This window comes from Carassius carassius, chromosome 36 (assembly GCF_963082965.1).
Source record: "Carassius carassius chromosome 36, fCarCar2.1, whole genome shotgun sequence".
In the NCBI taxonomy this organism is placed as follows: Eukaryota; Metazoa; Chordata; class Actinopteri; order Cypriniformes; family Cyprinidae; genus Carassius; species Carassius carassius.
Window position 1 is genome coordinate 16,869,482 of NC_081790.1, and position 13,903 is coordinate 16,883,384.

At 37.2% G+C, this 13,903-nt stretch overlaps 1 protein-coding gene across 2 annotated transcripts in view; it reads left to right on the forward strand.

Annotated features, from left to right (window-relative positions):
* The window catches only part of LOC132117324 (protein phosphatase 3 catalytic subunit alpha-like), a 71,881-nt gene extending 58,075 nt beyond the window's left edge, over positions 1-13,806 (forward strand). Inside the window, exons 10-14 of one of the 2 annotated variants that reach the window (XM_059526553.1) lie at positions 4,179-4,256; positions 4,904-4,988; positions 6,630-6,727; positions 7,226-7,273; positions 11,954-13,806. In XM_059526553.1, the coding sequence (XP_059382536.1) occupies positions 4,179-4,256; positions 4,904-4,988; positions 6,630-6,727; positions 7,226-7,273; positions 11,954-12,132 (488 nt within the window). In that variant the 3' untranslated portion in view covers positions 12,133-13,806. The remainder of the gene's footprint in view (positions 1-4,178; positions 4,257-4,903; positions 4,989-6,629; positions 6,728-7,225; positions 7,274-11,953) is intronic. The other variant, XM_059526554.1, reaches the window with a different exon arrangement.
* The last annotated feature ends 97 nt before the right edge of the window (positions 13,807-13,903 follow it).

Below are 13,903 nucleotides of genomic sequence, written 5' to 3' on the forward strand. Positions count from 1 at the left end.
GGGTTTCATGATAACAGAGATGGAATGTAAATGCACAATTTACATGACTGAAAGAGCAAAAAGTTAGTCTAAGAGATAAAATCTCCAATGACAACTTGCAGTGTTACATTTCGAGGCTGAGAAAAGAGCACAACACTGCAGACAACAGGTAAATGCTGCACTGTAAAAAATCATAAGTTGGGCCAACTTAAAATTTTAAGGCAACCAGCTTCAGCAGATTTTTGAGTTTGCTCAACTTAAAGGTCAATTAATTGTACAAACTTTTGTGCATGTTCAATCAACATAATATATTAAGTTAAGTGAACTTTTAGTTAAACTTCCAATTTTGTGTTTAGTTGACTAGTAATATATTTTTAAATGATAAAAACTCCATAAGTTTACAAAACCTGATAGTTGAAGTTGCTTTAAAAAACAAAAGTTGACAAAACTTAAGTTTAAGGCAACCAGCTTCCGAAGGTTTTTGAGCTCTCAACGTTATTATTATTATTTTTTTTTTTGGTTTTTACAGTGCAGCTTCAGAACTTTAGGTTTTACTCAAGCAGTTTAAAGTTCAGCACAAAACTGTCAATCCAATATGAGTGAATTAATTTATTAAATGCTACTCAGTACAACATTGGTCCTCAAAAAAATCTTTAAATGGACAGAATCACAATTTTTTTTATTTCATCAATATGATTTTTTTTTTTTTGTAGAACAGCAAGTTTAAATCACAAACCAAGTCAAATCATTTTATTCGCAATAAAATAAATAAATTAAAATAGAAAGTTTTTTCAAGTTAAGAGCTTATTTGTCACATTTGTGTTGCAAAATTAAAAACGTCTACACAGTTAATTAAATTGGGAAAGCATCAAAGAAAAACTATCACAAAATTAAAGTCCAAAATAATGTGCAAAAATAACAACGGATGCAGTTGTTGTTCACCACCTGGTCTCGGAAGGGAGTGGTGGGAACCTTGGGCATGTATCCTGGCCGGGGTCTCAGGACAACCTGAGAGTAGGCCGGCCTGAACACAAGGCACTTTTCACTTACCGAAAATGCTTGGAGGTCCCTGACCCTCTGATGGAAGTGAGCGCGACCAGGAGCGCTGTCTTGAGAGACGGGAACTTTAGCTCGACTGAATCCAGCGCTGGTGGCAGATCACTCAGATCTGCCGCGACCCGTCCAGAAGCCACACGTGGAGGTTCCAAAGATCTGGACGCAGGTGCCAAGCCTCTGAGAGAGGAGGCGTCTGACTTGAGCCGCGTCTGACTCCAGAGGAGGAGATGGCGGGCGAGTTGGGACATGCAACGTAATCGTAGACCGCCCTGTCGGTTGGTGTACGAAACAGCCGCAGTGTTGTCCGTGCGGACCAACACGTGCCTGTCTAGCAACAGCGGCCGAAACCGCCGTAAGGCTAGATGCACTGCCAGCAACTCCAGACAGTTGATGTGCCAAACCAGTCGAGGTCCTGTCCAGGACCCTGCGACTGCGGATGCCATATGCCCCATATGCCCCAGTAGCCTCTGAAAGTGTTTCAGTGGTACCACTGTCCTGCCTCTGAAGGAACTCGCTGGTGAGCCGTGCCATCATACTCACCGAGTCTAACTCCATACTGAGATGAGAGATTCTCTGCACAGGGGAGAGCTTGCTCTTCTCTCGGTTGACCTGAAGCCCCAACTGACTGAGGTGCCGGAGCACCAAGTCCCTGTGATCGCACAACTGCTCTCGGGACTGGGCCATAATGAGCCAATCGTCGAGATAGTTGAGGATCCTAATGTCCACTTCCAAGAGTGTGGCAAGGGCGCCCTCCACGACCTTCGTGAAGACACGGGGGGACAGGGAGAGCCCGAAGGGGAGGACCTTGTACTGCCATGCCTGACCCTCGAATACAAACTGCAGAAACGGTCTGTGGCGAGGGAGGAATGAGACACGAAAGTATGCGTCTTTCAGGTCGATCTTGAACGCAGATCCAGGATAGGCCGAAGGCCACCGCTCTTCTTGGGTACGATGAAGTAAGGGCTGTAAAACCTTGTCCTCATCTCGGCTGGAGGGACCGGCTCGACTGCATCCTTCGCCAGCAGGACAGCAATCTCCTCACGCAAGACAGAGGCATCCCGGACTGCCACCGAAGTCTCGAGCATGCCATTGAAATTGGGAGGTCGCCGGGCAACCTGAATCACGTAACCGAGTCAGACCCTCCGAATGAGCCAGCGTGATGGGTTGGGCAGTGCAAGCCATGCTCCCAAACTCCGTACAGGTGGCACCAAAGGGACAGTCGACATACCCGCAGTGGTGCAGCGATGGGGAGTTGTGTCGGATGGCCCAGAAGGCATTGCGTTCTGAGTCATCACAGCCACACTCCTCACCTCCTCCACTCCTCCCAGAGGAACTGGCCAGAGACGCGTAGAGAGGTGAGATGTGGGTGAGACAACACCCGAGGGGGGCAGCCCCGCCGAATCTTCATCCACAGAGGTCAATAGCCCATCCCCGATGCTGAAATCGACATCTGATCCCTGGCGGTAAACTAAATGACCCGTTGGGACTGCAAAAGACAACCCAGCAATATCATCTGCTCTCTTAGTTGAAGCGCCCAGGGGAATCGCTGAAAGGGACATGTTTTCTCTTAAACTCAGAGATGATTGGCCTCCAAAGTGAGACCCCATATGTCGTTCGACATAACTCGTAGTGACCGACAGATAGGGACTTACACTTACCAGAGCGATCACAATGAGGGAATGAACAGACACAGCTTAAGGAAACTCGAAAATGAAACAGGAGAAATTAAAATGGCGTTGTTTATAAAAAAGCCATCGAACTGCGCATGCTCATCAGCCTTTGTGGGCAATACTAATAACCAACTTAAAGTTGTTAGTTGTTCTAACTTGAAATATTAATTTGGTGTTACAAATTGATCTAAATTTCTATTTAACTTACATTTCTGTGTTATCTCAACTTTTTTAATGTTAAATTGTTGAATTAACTTTAAAAACTGAGTTTGTAATACAAACTGTAAGTTGGATTTTTTACAGTGTGATATCACTGTTTTTAAAAATGGCGGGTAGCCGGTGTTTCGTATGCGTTTGGTCAATCAGCATAGACTCACATCACTGGTAGTTCCCATTGAACTGTTTTAGACCCTACTCTGAAGTAGGAGCCAATTTAGCTCCTCCAAACGGAGTTCCTAGAACGAAAGCCGTTCCTAGTTCACCTGTGGTGCGAACACGTCAAAAAGTGGGTACTTCCGCCAATAGTTCTAGGAACTATGAAAACTTTCCTCTGGTGCGCAAGCCACTTAGAGAGCCATTTACTGAATTCCTGAATGAATCAACTGTTTGAACGAATCGACTCATAAAGACATTTACCACCACCTTGCTGGTAGTTTTAGTTTCTTCTTTAGAGTATCATTTCATTTATTAAAAAATCTATAATTAACCCTCTTAAGGCAGGCGTTGCTGATTTGCAACAGTTAAAAACTAAAAACCTTATTACTCCAGATACATATTTTATGTATCTGGAGTACTAAAAACTTTACTAAAGGTTACTAAAGTTACTAAGTTACTAAAACTTAATTTGAACCTGAGAGGGTTAATGGGATTAAAGGGATAGTTCACCAAAAATAAATAAATTCTGTCATCATTTACCCACCCTCATGTTGTTTCAAACTTGAGTGACTTACTTTCTTTTGCATAACAAATATTTTCACAGCCAAGTTGAAGTCTGTTGTGGAAAAGAATAAATTGTTGAATAAAGTTGTTACTTTAGTTTTCTTTGTGCACAAAAAGTATTCTTGTAGCATTATAAAATTATTATTGAGCCACTGATGTCACAGGGACTATTTTAAAAATGTCCTTACTACCTTTCTGGGCCTTGAACGTGTCAGTTACATTGATTTTTGTAGAGTCAGAAAGCTCTCGGATTTCATCAAAAATATCTTAATTTCTGTTCCAAAGATGAAAAGGGTATTTAGGGTTTGGAATGACATGAGGGTGAGTAATTAACAACAAAATGTTCATTTCTGAGTGAATTAATCCTTTAATGCAAAAATCTTAACCCCAAAACTTGAATTCAAGTTGAACTTCAATATTCTTTCCTTAAGATAAAACAGAAATGAGAAAAAAGCTTTTGCTAATGTCCAATACTTTCTACTGAATGTTGTTTTAATATGTTGTGATTGAGTGTTGTTGTTGTTTTGCCCGCAGTCACGGAGATGCTGGTAAATGTGTTGAGCATCTGTTCTGATGATGAGCTGATGAATGATGGAGATGAGATCTTTGACGGTGAGACATCTTCACTCGTTTGCTCCACAGTTTCCTTTATATTGCATGTAGAAGATAAACATTATTCATCTTCAGAAGTTCCCCAGCATGAAACATGATTATGATTTCTCAACAGAAAGGGCCTTTTCTTTGACGTCAGGTACATCCTGAATTATGACTCACAGTTCTTTTAGTATATTTCCTGTTACGTAGCACTCTTGTGATACTGTGCTTTGAATAGCCCTTAAGTTTCGTCTTAGTACTTAGTAGCTGCTAATGTTACCAGTACTGGGGAGACTAGTTTAAAACCAGTTTTTCAAGCTACAAGCTACTTATAATTTAAGGAAAAGAAAACTACAACGACAAGCTGTAATTATTATTTACAAATATGGTTTAGTTTAACAGAAGCAGCATTTCTCTGACTCAAAAACAATGAGGGTTTTATCTGAGTTAATCTAATTCACACTAAACTTTATACAGTGTAACAATGTGAGTAAAAAAGTAGCTTGTACTTGGGGAAAAAAAATACTTTGAAAAAATAGTTAGTAGTGTCACTTCTTTAGGTTAGTTAGTCCCAGAACCGCCGCCAACACAATACACAAAAGTTTCTGGGGGTTTTTAGCCTTTGGTTATACTGAGACTGCTTGATTTTTTCTTTCCGCCCACAGCCAATGCAGCAGCTGCTCGAAAAGAGGTTATTAGGAACAAGATCCGTGCCATTGGGAAGATGGCCAAGATGTTCTCTGTGCTCAGGTACAAACGGGGCTTCCTCCAGCTGAGTCATTCAGTTTGCGGTCAGCTGGATCACATGCTCATGAGACCACTTTTGCTTATCAGATAGATTGAGGAGAGGCTTCTTAAAAGCAAGATATGGCTGATATTGAATGCATCACAAAACTTGGATGCATTTTAAAGGTACAAAAGGTTTTTTTTTTTTTTCAAAAGGAATGGCATGGAATGCTGGGCTCTCTATGGAGATCTGTGATTGTAACACAAACTTGCAGGTTTTAAGTGGAGAGTATCTTTGAGAGACCCTTAAGTATAAGGGCATCTGTTTTTATGCTATATATAGTCATTCATACTATGTAAGAAAACCAGTAAAGTTAGATTATTAAGAAAACATTAATTAAAGGGATAGTTCACCCAAAAATGAAAATTCTTTAATTAATTACTCGCCTTCATGTCGTTCCAAAGCCGTAAGACCTTTGTTCATCTTAAGCACACAAATTAAGATATTTTTGATGAAATCCAAGAGCTTTCAACCTTACAGGAATACAGTTGACATGCGTTCACAAGAGTAGTCTCGTGAACATTCACTGAAGACTGACACAGAAAAGGAGAAATTGTTGAATAAAGTTGTTAATTTTGTTTTCTTTGTACACAAAAAGTATTCTTGTATAAAATGATGGTTGAACCGCTGATGTCATATGTTCTTACTACCTTTCTGGACCTTGAACGCATCAGTTCCGTTGCTGTGTATATACAGTCAGAAAGCTCTTGGTTTTCATCAAATATGTGTTTTCTGAAGATAAACAAAGCTCTTACGGGACTGACACAACATGAGGGTGAGTAATTAATGACAGAATTTGGTGGTGAACAAATGACATTAATGACATTTTTGGGGAACTATCCCTTTAAATTGCCAATGTATTAAAGCCAAATATGGGCAAGTGTATTTATAATTTTTTTCTTTCTTTTTTTATTTACTGTTTTAAAAAAAGTGGCTGTTAAGGAATAAACAAAAATCACTATTTGTGTATTTTGTCCAGCCTTTGGAATGCAGAATAAATCTCTAAAAATGTAAATTTCTCTAAATATAACCTTTTTCTCCTTCAAAATTTTCAACAGACCCCAGTTCGAGAAAAAATAAATAAAAATTACTAAATATAAAGTTTGTTTAACTCAAGACATTTTCAAATTTTTACTATCTATCATGCAAGAGTTTGGAGTAATTACGATTTTTTAAAGAAATTAATTCATTCCTCATTTATGAAGATTTTATTTCAAATAAATGCTGTTCTTTTGAACCTTCTATTCATCGAAGAACCATGAAAAAATGATTTCCACAACTGTTTCCAACAATTATATATTGTTGATATTAACATATTAGATTGATTTCTAAAGGATCATGTGACACTAACGACTGGTGTAATGGTGCTGAAAATTCAGTTTTTCATTGCAGCAGTAAATTACATAAAACAAAAGTTATTTAAATTGTAATAATATTTCAAAATATTACAATTTTACTACATTTTTTATCGAATAAATGCAGCCTTGGTAAGCATAAGAGACAAAAATATCAAAACAATTTATAGGCTGCAAACTTTTGAATGGAAGAGAAATATCAGTAATGTGTATTTTATTATTTCTGATGGTCCTATGCTGTCTTTGCAGAGAGGAGAGTGAGAATGTGTTGACCCTGAAGGGTCTGACCCCTACCGGGATGCTCCCCAGTGGGGTGCTTGCTGGAGGCAAGCAGACTCTACAGAGTGGTGAGCCCACGATCCAGTACTGGCCATGTTCCTCTCTTGGTTCTTGTCTACCTGTCTCCTCCTCCTCCTGTCTTTCTTGCTTCTTTTTATTTTCTCCTCTTCTGTCTCTGTTATGTCTGTCCCTGTCCTTTCCACCTGTCTCTCCATCTGTCTCTTTCTGTATCCTCTGACAACTCCAAGCTTTGGGGTGCTGCTCTTTTAGTTCCCCCAAAGCATGGACACATTAGTGGGTCGGTTTACCTGTCAATGGTAAACTGGGGTGAGAATGAGTTTCTGAGAGGCTCGTAGGGTGTCTAGAGCACAGGAAGCGTGGAAAGCAGGAGAAGTCTCTTGCAAAGTGCGAATGGTTGAGGGGATTGTCTGAGTTTGTGGTCCATAGTCTGGTTGGCGTGCATGCGTCCCAGTGCCCCGCCGCTGCTTGTGCACAACTGCTGCCTGTGCATTACTGCTGTTGCATGGCTTGTTCAGGTGTAACACACTCCCCTCCTCTTCCTCCAGCAACCGTCGAAGCCATTGAAGCCATCGAGACGGATGAAGACGGAGAAGGTAAATCCAGGACATGTATCTGGGCATAATCCAACATATGATGGTAGATGAGTTTTGGAATGGTAGATGGTTTGGTATATGGTTTGTTTCTTTTTCAACATGGGACCACATTTTAAAACACATCTATCATCGTATGCTGAATTTTCTGCCAGGGTCACCATATTCTGAAGTTGACTGCTCTAACCAACCAACACACTACATTAGAGAAGAGTAACAAGACCAGGAAACCACCGATCACTACGAAGGGGCACTAGACATGTCTGGGAACAGTTTGGTGTCAAATAGTTTTCAAGTAATCTGTCATAGTCTGGATTGCTTACTAGTTAACACTGTGGCTGTGTCCGAAACACAAGGCACCTGTCTTAATATCTGGTCAGTCACTGACTAAACAGACAGCACATGTGGATTTTAGGCACCAAAACATCACATCAAATGATCAAATAACCAAATTCAAGTGAGCTTTAGAGATAACCAAGCATACAATCAATGCTGGGCTCAACATTTCTGATTTGTCCTTGAATATAAATTGAAATGTGTAATTTTTACACTACTATTCAAAGGTTTGGGGTCAGTAATATATTTTTTTATTAATACTTTTATTCAGCAACGATTCATTTAATTGGCAATAAAAACATTTAGAATGATACAAAATATTTCTATTAAATCATTCTTTCGGTCTATTATCTGGAAAAACAAATATCACGGTTTCCACAAAAATAGTTTTCAACACTGATAATCATAAGAAATGTTTCCTATGATTAAGAATGAGCATAATTCTTTCTAAAACATTAAAACAACTTACAGACTCCAAACGTGTGGATGGTACAGTAGATTTACATGAATAATTTTATGTTTCTAATTTCACTGCTGCAGTGTTTATTAGGTTGTAGACACAGCCATTGTGTTATTAAGGTATCACAAGATGCTATTTGTACAGGAAAAAGAATATATATATATATATATATATATATATATATATATATATATATATATATATTTTCAGCAACTTTAATTTTATCAGATATTTGCCGTGCCCTTTTGAAGTGGTGACATTAAGGGAACATGCCTTTTATTACTTGCATGATGGTTTGAGGTAGCATCTAAACTGGAGGCATGATTTTTGGATATGTTCTGGCGGGCGCTGCTTTTCCTCTGGCCCTCATGGTTCTAGTGTGGGCATAGCATGTGATTAACCCCAATCAGGAACTCTCAGCCAACCAGAGTGTGTTCCTCTTCTACAACCTCTCGCTTTCTGAGACCAGCTTACCTCAGTGATACACACATGGATGGACTCAAGGGGTTTGGACAATGGTTTCTACTTCCTCTATATAAATATGACTTGTTATCTTGATATTTCTCTGAAATGGCTTAAAGCTTTTCATTTCAGAGGAACCTCTAAAAGGCTAGTGTGGTGTGTAAAATTAAGTTTAAGGTTCATTGGCATTTTCCAATTGGATAAAAATTAATAAATATATATATTCATATTGCAGTCGGCAAATGGATTAGTAAGTGGAACTGACCAATGACTTGTGACTAAAAGTTGTGTTTAGTAATGAGTTCTTAAAGTATTATTTTATTGAAATGTTTGTAAATAAATTATTTACTATATTTTATATAGTAACATTTACTATGTATAAATATAATATTATTTATAAAAAGATTAGTAATTGGATTAAAATCTATACTAAATAGTACTTTTAACTTATGTTTATTTGTCTATTTAAAATAATTTATTAATGCGTTATTTTATTGTTGCACTTAACTTTTTAAATCAGATTTTTTAAATGTCTATTTTCCATTTTGATAAGTCATTTATAAGTTTACATTTTTATTATTTAATACATTTATATTTAATTTTATTCCATAAATTCCATAAAAGTCCTCCATAAATAATAGAGCTATATATTGTAGTACTGTTCAAAAGTTTGGGTCTGTAAGATTTTTTAAATGTTTTTTAAAGTCTCTTACGCTCACCAAGAATGCATTTATTTTATCAAAAATATGATAAAACTGTAATATTGAAAAATATAGCAAAAATGTAAAATAGCTGTTTTCTAAATAGATGTATTTCAAAATGGCATTTATACGGAGCCCCACACATGACATGCAAGCAAAAATAAATAAATTGTGCACACGATTTACTAATTCGTTCCCTCATTGTACTAAAATGTGCACATGATTACTATTGCATTCCATTGATTTACTATTGCGTTGCTATTTACGTGCGCATGATTTAGCAAGGGAAGGGATTTAGAGGGAACGAATTTGTAAATCGTGCACACAATTTATAAATCGAGTGAACGAAATAGTAAATTGAGGGAACACAATAGTAAATCGAGGGAACGCAATAGTAAATTGAGGCAACGCAATAGTAAATCGTGCGCACAATTTATAAATCGAGTGAACAAAATAGTAAATCGAGGGAACACATTAGTAAATCGAGGGAACGCAATAGTAAATCGAGGCAACGCAATAGTAAATCATGCGCACAATTTATAAATCTAGTGAACGAAATAGTAAATCGAGGGAACACAATAGTAAATCGTGCACACAATTTATAAATCAAGTGAACGAAATAGTAAATCGTGCGCACAATTTATAAATCGAGTGAACGAAATAGTAAATCCAGGAAACGCAATAGTAAATCAAAGGAACGCAATAGTAAATCAAGGGAACACTATTGTAAACACAATAGTAAATTGAGGGAACGCAATAGTAAATCGAGGGAACACAACTGTAAATCGTGCGCACAATTTATAAATCGAGTGAACGAAATAGTAAATTGAGGCAACGCAATAGTAAATCGTGCGCACAATTTATAAATCGAGTGAACGAAATAGTAAATCGAGGGAACACATTAATAAATCGAGGGAACGCAATAGTAAATCGAGGCAACGCAATAGTAAAACATGCACAGAATTTATAAATCGAGTGAACAAAATTTTAAATCGAGGGAACGCAATAGTAATCGTGTGCACGTTTTAGTACATTGAGGTAACGAATTAGTAAATCGTGCACACGTACATACATTTATTCCTGTGATGGCAGTGATGTGAAGCTTTATTTTCTGCAATCATTTCTTCAGTCTGCAGCGTCACATGATCTTTCAGAAATCATTCCAATATGCTGATTTTGTACTCAAGAAACATTTCTTATTACATTTCTTGTAAATGTTCAAAATACTTTGTGTAGCTTAATAATTTTTGTGGGAACTGTATTACAAGCGTAATAAAATTATTATTTTAATAGTTTTTTTTAAAAGGAAAAAATCATACTGACCCCAAACTTTTAACGTATATATATATATATATATATAAAATTTTTAGACTTTTTTTAAGAAATACCCAATGATGAAATATATTTGTTCAACTGAAAAATATGAAATGCAAAAAATGTAGGTGCATTTTGAAATCAACTTGTACTTTATGAATATTTTAATTAATTATATGCAGCAATAAACAACATGTAAACTAGAGCTACCTGATTCTGGATGAATTGGGAATCATGTTTATTCATATATATATATATATATATTCAAATTAAATTATGAATTACATTTATGCATTTAGTAGACGCTTTTATCCAAAGAGACTTACAGTGCATTCAGGCTAACATTTTTTACCTAACATGTATATATATTGGAGATCATGATTCTTAAGAAAAAAAATTTGAAAACTAAACAAAATAGCATAATTTACTAGTGGTTCTGACAAAATGTTCATTGCTGAAACAAAAATAAAAATAAAAAATAATTAAATAAAGGATTCAGTGTCTCAATTCATAAAGACCTGTTTCTCAATTAGAATCCTCTGAATGAACGATTCAATGAAAATACTTTTTTAAACGGGAAGTTGTCGTCACCTAATGGTGGAGGAGGATAAGCATTACAATACATACACGTTAAGGTACTTTCGTTTTGATCACTACTGTAGAGAATAAGTGTTTATACTCAAACTATAGCATACACTTTTATATCAGTAGGCTGCTACTTTTATCTAAATGTCTGTAACACAGAAATAATGATGTTTGGCTGAATAAACGGTTTGTGTTGCTCTTTCTGGATCAGCTGCAGCATGAATAATTTATTAACATGGACAGTGACAAAATGTGCTTCTCACGCTCCACTGACACTCGCGAATCGTTCTCATTCTGGAATAAGCTCGCGTGGGTGTTTAATTTGAGATTGCCATCTTTAAACGAATAAATGTGCGGCTGTAATGTAAACACTGCAAATTGTTTTGCTAGGATATAGTCACGTTCTCGTGAGACCAGTTGGGTCTCGTCACATCCCTAGTATTTATATACATAATAAATATACACAGTACACACACATATATTATGTAAACAAAATATGTAAACTTTTTTTTGGATTCGATTAATAACGATTAATCATTTGACAGCAAAAAGATAGATAGATAGATAGATAGATAGGTAGGTAGGTAGGTAGGTAGGTAGATAGATAGATAGATAGATAGATAGATAGATAGATAGATAGATAGATAGATAGATAGATAGATAGATAGATAGATAGATAGATAGATAGATAGATAGATAGATAGATATTATGCGTTATAAGTTTATAATGCCTCATGGCATTATTTGCAACAAATGTAGTTACAAGAAGATGATGAGAACCAATAGTCTAGTTGTTCATTGTGGGCTTTTCCCATCTCTCCGCAGCCATCCGTGGCTTCTCTCCACAGCACAAGATCAACAGCTTCGAAGAGGCTAAAGGTCTGGACCGCATCAACGAGCGCATGCCGCCCCGCAAGGATGGAGTCAACCACGTGGGCCACTCCATGGGCAAGATGAACATGTCTGAAACCAACGGCACCGAAGACAACAGTAACATCCAGTGATGAAACAGCTGCCCTCTTACCTGCACCTGAGTCCATGACGCATGGCAAGACAATGCCAAACCCGTGATTTAAGGCCTCCTGCTTCCAACAAACACCTAATGACATCACCTACACATGCCTCCCTGCTCCAATGTCCAATTAGAGAACCAAACTATCTTTAATGTTTCACTGAAAAGAGGCAGACTGTTTTCTTGCTGTCAGTTTGCCGCTTGCAATTTTCATGCCGACGGCAAGTTTCTGCCTTTTTTGGGAGTGTCGAATGGGGTGGGGGGGGGGGGGGGGTTGATTTGCCTGTGAAGGGCTGAAAGTGTCTTTATCAGAGAGAGGGTCGGTCTCAGTTCCTTTCCGGCTCCGCCCCTATGCCAAGTGGGCGGGGTTTAGGAACTCTCTCTTAAGCCTGATCCATCCAGTTCGTCTGTGCGGGTGACAAGAGCCCGTACCGGAGACATATACACACTTTTTTCCTCTTTTTATTGCGAGTTTTTCTTCATGATCCCATCTCATAATGAAATGATCTCACTGTTGACGATGTTTTGCTACTAGTATTAATAAATATACAAATTTCAAATGACAAAAAAAGGAAAATTGTTTGTAAGAAAGGACATTTAACGACGAATCCTGTACATTTTATTACTTACAATGCAATCTTACCTGGGGGTTTTTATTTCTTGATTTGGTTTTTGGTAAGATACCATGAAGCAGTAGAGGAGAAGAGCGGTGATGCTTGTCCGCCGTAGACTCTCGATCAAAGCAACCGTTCGGACGAAGGAAAACTGCAGATGGAGCTCAATTTTGGCGCCACCTTCCTGATTGTTTATCACTTGCCTGTATCTCAAGAGAGAGAATGCACATAGTACATTTCGCAAGTCAAATAAATATATATAAATATATTTAAATATATGATTATTAACGGTCGAGGACAATGATTTGTAACAGCATCTATGGTACTGAACGCATCAGTGCATGCAATTAAGTTCCTTATTGATATGTGAAATATTAATTGTGATGTGTTTCAATATAGTAGACTTGAATTATTTCCCTTCAAATTATATTTGTTTTTATATCTCTATAAATAGATATGATTTTGTAATCTTTTACTTAATTTCTTTTCTTTTTTTCTTTCTGTTGATTGATATAATTTTATTATGGTTGATTTTATTTTTGTATAGTTTCGCTGTACAGGCACTGACGCTCTTTCCGAGGTGTTTTTTCGTCATCTTTCGTTCTTTCTTTCCGTTTCGTTCTCTCTGTTCAGTTGGTGTACAGAAGTTGTTCAGTAGTGTGAATGAACATATTACTCAGTGAAAAACAACATTCAGGCTGCCAAAGCATGATCGCATGGTTTATTCAAATGTAAACTAATTGGACACAAGGAAAATTCAGTGTCTCACTTTGAAGAGGAAAACTATATTATCATTATGATTCTTGATTATCTTATTAGTCTTACAATTAAGCTTACGGTTCTTTCAGTTCCACTGTTTTCTGCTCCTTGTTTAGTCCAGACGTGGTTTATTTCAAAGAAGGAATTTTATGGATTTGTGACTATTTTTCTTGTAATTTTCTCTGGAACTAAGTTTTCGCATTTGACTTCCTAAATGAAAACACATATTGTAAGCATGCCCTATGGGACAAATCACTTTTTTACTCTTGAATAAAATATGCATGAACTAATAATGTCTCTCCCCTTTCGATGCTGGACTGAAAATGTGCTTGCAAAATGATTTTTCTCTTTCAAGAACAGTAAACTGATTATTCAACAGCAACAACAATG